The following is a 4,155-nucleotide window of genomic DNA, read 5'->3' on the forward strand; positions in this document are numbered from 1 at the left end:
ACACCTGCAGTGGTCACCTGAGTCACTGCCCTTCCCCTCCCGCCCTCTCTGTCTCCCCCCAGGCCCCTGGGAGAGGTGAGCACCCAGCCTGCAGCTGTGGTGAGCTGGGGCCCCAGGCGCCTTCCCTAAGGCCTGTGGAAAAATCACTTGAGCAGCTTCAGCTCAGTGCCCTGTGGCTGGGACTGCCCTTCCTCCCTCTGGCTGTTTGACTCTGGGCCTGGTTCTGACATGGTTTTCCAGCTCCGGACTCAGTACCGTTGTGGATATAGAAGAGCAGGCGGTGGTGAGGTCTCCACACACCCTTCGTTGCTGAGCATTTTGCTCTTATACTTCCCTGCAGCATGTACGGAGAGCAAGCCAGTACCGCAGCTGCAGGGAGCGGCATGACCGAGCCATCTGGAGAGCAAGCCGCAGCTGCAGGGAGCGGCATGACCGAGCCATCGTCCGCATTTAGCAGCTTCAGTACCTGGCGCTCGGTTATCGGCAGACAGAGCAGCACGTGAGAGCTTCCCAGCTCAAAGGCAAAGGGCACAAGCACACTGAAATTTTGCTCTTAGGTTTACCACAGTGAAAAAGGGGTTAGCTACTGTACACCTTCGTGCATCCCACTTACAGCAGGTTTCACCATCCCTTTGCCTAAACCTTTCCGTTCCACAAATATTTCCCTCGCAAGGATGCAGTGAACTTTAGTTTGCTCATATTTGCTACAGCTATCAAGCTGAACATATACGGAATCAAATACCCTTCCCCACTGGCTGTCTGTTTCTTGTTTTTTTCTTTTACACACTAATGGTGGTTTAGGAACAGGTTCTCTTCTGCAAGAGATTTCACGTTGTTGTGACTCCTTCAACTTTGGTACAAGTCAGCAGAGTCAGCAGCGTAGTGTACTGGAAGGGAAGTATATGACTTGTTCTACTGTATACAGTGTCTTTGCAAAGAAAAAAAATTTGCAAAATTGGCAGTCTCATACATTTCCTCCCATTTTCTTGGTTGCTATAGTTTGGGAAAAGGCAGATATTTATTATTTTCTAATTCTAGGTATTTTTCCCTTACAAAGGTGGCCCTGGCTCTGGCAAAGGTAGCCAATGCGAACAGTTAGTCAAGAAATACGGATTTACTCACCTGTCCACTGGTGACCTTCTCCAGAATGAGTTATCATCATTATCAGAGAGAAGTAAATTGATCAAAGACATTATGGAATGTGGTGAACCTGTGCCTGGCGTAAGTTTTATTTGGTGTCCTAATGGTTAAACAGAGACAGTGGTAGGTATTGTCTAAAAGGGTGGAAATAAGAGGCTAGAGCTGATGATTCCCATTTAAGTAAAAACAATCTGCAACTTGAGGGAGAAGTTTCCTCATTGCCAGATCTGTGGCCACTTCTTTCCCCTTTGTATGCCAGTATTTCTTTACATTTCAGACTCACATAGGCAACAAATTAGTCATTAAATACAGTGAGATGCTGCACTATGCATTGCAAAATGTCAGAATAAGTACAGGAAACAGAAACTTTATGTCCATTTTGTAGCTTCACATTTTGGATTCAGCGCTGGTCCTCCTGGCAGCTATTCTAATTTACAGTATCTGCAGCAGTTCCCTGCAGAGCTGGCTGACATCCCAGAGTAGCTGGACTGCAGTTTAATGAAGACTATGAAGGCAGAGTGTGTTGTTTTCAGCTGGGCTTGACTTTTACATAGCAGGTCCGCAGCCCCAACTCTTGGTGGGTCTTCAGCAAGTGCAGCTAGATTGTAGGATGCCTTTGTTAATGAAAGATACCGGGAAGTGCTGCTCAGGGGAAACTAAAAGCAGTGCTGAGGCTTGATTTTGATTGCTTTGCTCTTTGGTGTGTTTGGTCAGATGGGTCTCATCACTTCCCATGTAATATAGTGATATCAATGACGTAGCAAAATGCAATCAGATTGGAAAATGCTGCAGCAGTACTCCAAAGCTTCACAGGTATTAACGTTAATTTTGAAACTATAAAATATTCCCAGCTATCTAGAGGACACTTTGGGAGCTCTTGGATGGGTTGCAACTCTAGATTTGTGTAGCATAGCTGGTCCTGAGAGAAAAAAAGGTAGGGTGCCCTGCTACCTGCAGGACAAGAAAAACACCTGCATTCACAGGACCTGCTTTTAGCAAAACAAGGCAGTTCTCAAGGGCGTAGGACTAAAGTCGGTGTAACAAACAAATGAATCAATCTTTCTTATTAATTAACCAAATAACTCCCTTTCTTTCCAATGCAGGGTATCATCCTAGAGCTACTGAAGGAAGCTATGGTTTCCAAGTTAGGGGACACAAAAGGATTCCTGATTGATGGGTATCCCCGGGAGCTGAAAGAAGCAGAAGAGTTTGAGAGCAAGGTGACTATATAATTGGAATGCTGCTGTAACTCCTATTAAGATATGACTGTACTTCTGATGCTGCTTGAGTCCCCGTCTTTAGCTGATTGCGACAAGGACATGCAAAGAGCCAATCCAACAGCATTGTGCTGCTGATCACTGAAAACTTTGTCACCCCATCAATACAGCGACTCCAGCTTTTGCCCTCACCTACACAGACTTTTGTAATAGCAGGAGAAGTAAAGGCTGATTTTACCCAAATTTAGTATAAACCAGAACCAATTCACATTTAGTGGAAAGCACCATTTTTAGAATCAGTGTTCTAATTCTAGTGGATGGCTGCTACACTTCTCATCAAGCCCTGTTCAATGTAGGTTCCTGAAAGCATGTATCTTCACAATTAATATCTCTTATCATCGAGCTGGCTCTGCTAAAGCTTGCTGACACTTTGAAACAGCAAAACACAGATTAAATTTTTGTGAACAGGTGGCATAGCCGTAAAAAGAGCGTTTTGCAAGTGACTGCGTGGCGGTTCAGAGCGTTATCAATTTCCTCAGTATGTGCTAAGACCTACTGAGAAGTCTCAGCTGTACATTTCTCAATCTGCAGAAAATAGTCTATAAAAGCCCTATGAATGAATTTGCTAGGGTTTAGGAGAAAAGAAGTGGTGAACTAGGGCAAATAGTTAAGTATATATTCTGTCATATTACACTCCACAAATGTCCTATACAAGCTTGGAAGGTAATAAAACTTGAGTGAATCATGTTTTCTCCCTGAACTTTTAGCTGCTTTATTTGGTTGATTACCATAAAAGCTTAGCAAGATATAAGCATCATGAAGCTGGACAAAATAACGGGCAATAGGGTTTGCTATAGAAGCCATTCACAGAAATGTTGATCTCTTAGTTTCTTTACTAAAATGCCACAGACTGTTAAAAAGACATTGGAGCTTTCTTTCCTTTTGTGTAGAAGGAGGAACTATTTCAGCAGTGCTGCTATTTTGTCAGGCATAAGTGTCATGTCCTGGGAACACTGGTATATGCTATAAAGTAGGATTTAAGAGATTGGAGTGTCCTGGACTGAGGCATCGCCAGGCAAACAAGTCTGGATGCATCCAGCAAAAGCAGAGCCCCTTTCAGTTCCCGTAGACACTGTATCAGCAAAAGATCCTGTAGTCCTGAGCTGCCTTTGACATTTGGATTAAAATACAAGGACCTCAAGTGATAATTCTGAAGGTGCTAAGTCATCCCTGTTGTGTCCATGTATCCACTAAAGTTTTCACAGGGTGAACTTGGCTGGCTGTAAGCTGCTCAGCAAGTCTGTGATTTTGTTTTTTTAAATGAGTCATTATTGAGATAATGCTTTGCAGTTCTTTCCAAAGGGTGATGAGAAGTTCTTCCTACATTATAATTGAGTGAAAAGAGGTGGACATCAGCTTTATTAATTAATGACAGCAAAGTGCAAATGAATAATGCTACATATGTACATGGTGTGTAAAAAGCATTATAACTGTTAACAAATAGCTGTTCTATTCAGAAGACATCGGGAGTAGTGCTTATACTTAAAAGCTTGACAGCCCTAAATAGAATTAGCTGTGGAGAAACAGCTTATTCTCCAGCCAGGTTTGCCCAATTCCTTTCTATGATATAATTGTACTTTTACCTAGCCATAATTCTAGGGGAGCACATGTCTCTGTTCCCTCCTCGGTCTTTCTTCTAGGTGAGAAGTAGAAAAAAATATTAAATTATAAGTTCCACATCACCAGGTGGAAGATACCTGATATGACAGAGTAAAGACCCAATACATTAGACTTGTTT

General features: G+C 43.0%; 1 protein-coding gene across 1 annotated transcript in view; it reads left to right on the forward strand.

Annotated features, from left to right (window-relative positions):
- Window positions 1-4,155, forward strand: part of AK5 (adenylate kinase 5) — a 94,035-nt gene that overhangs the window by 78,200 nt on the left and 11,680 nt on the right. The window contains exons 10-11 of the mRNA XM_009637988.2: window positions 1,058-1,221; window positions 2,244-2,360. Of these exons, the coding sequence (XP_009636283.1) occupies window positions 1,058-1,221; window positions 2,244-2,360 (281 nt within the window). The remainder of the gene's footprint in view (window positions 1-1,057; window positions 1,222-2,243; window positions 2,361-4,155) is intronic.

This window comes from Egretta garzetta, unplaced genomic scaffold (assembly GCF_000687185.1).
Source record: "Egretta garzetta isolate BGI_Z169 unplaced genomic scaffold, ASM68718v1 scaffold75, whole genome shotgun sequence".
Lineage (NCBI taxonomy): Eukaryota > Metazoa > Chordata > Aves > Pelecaniformes > Ardeidae > Egretta > Egretta garzetta.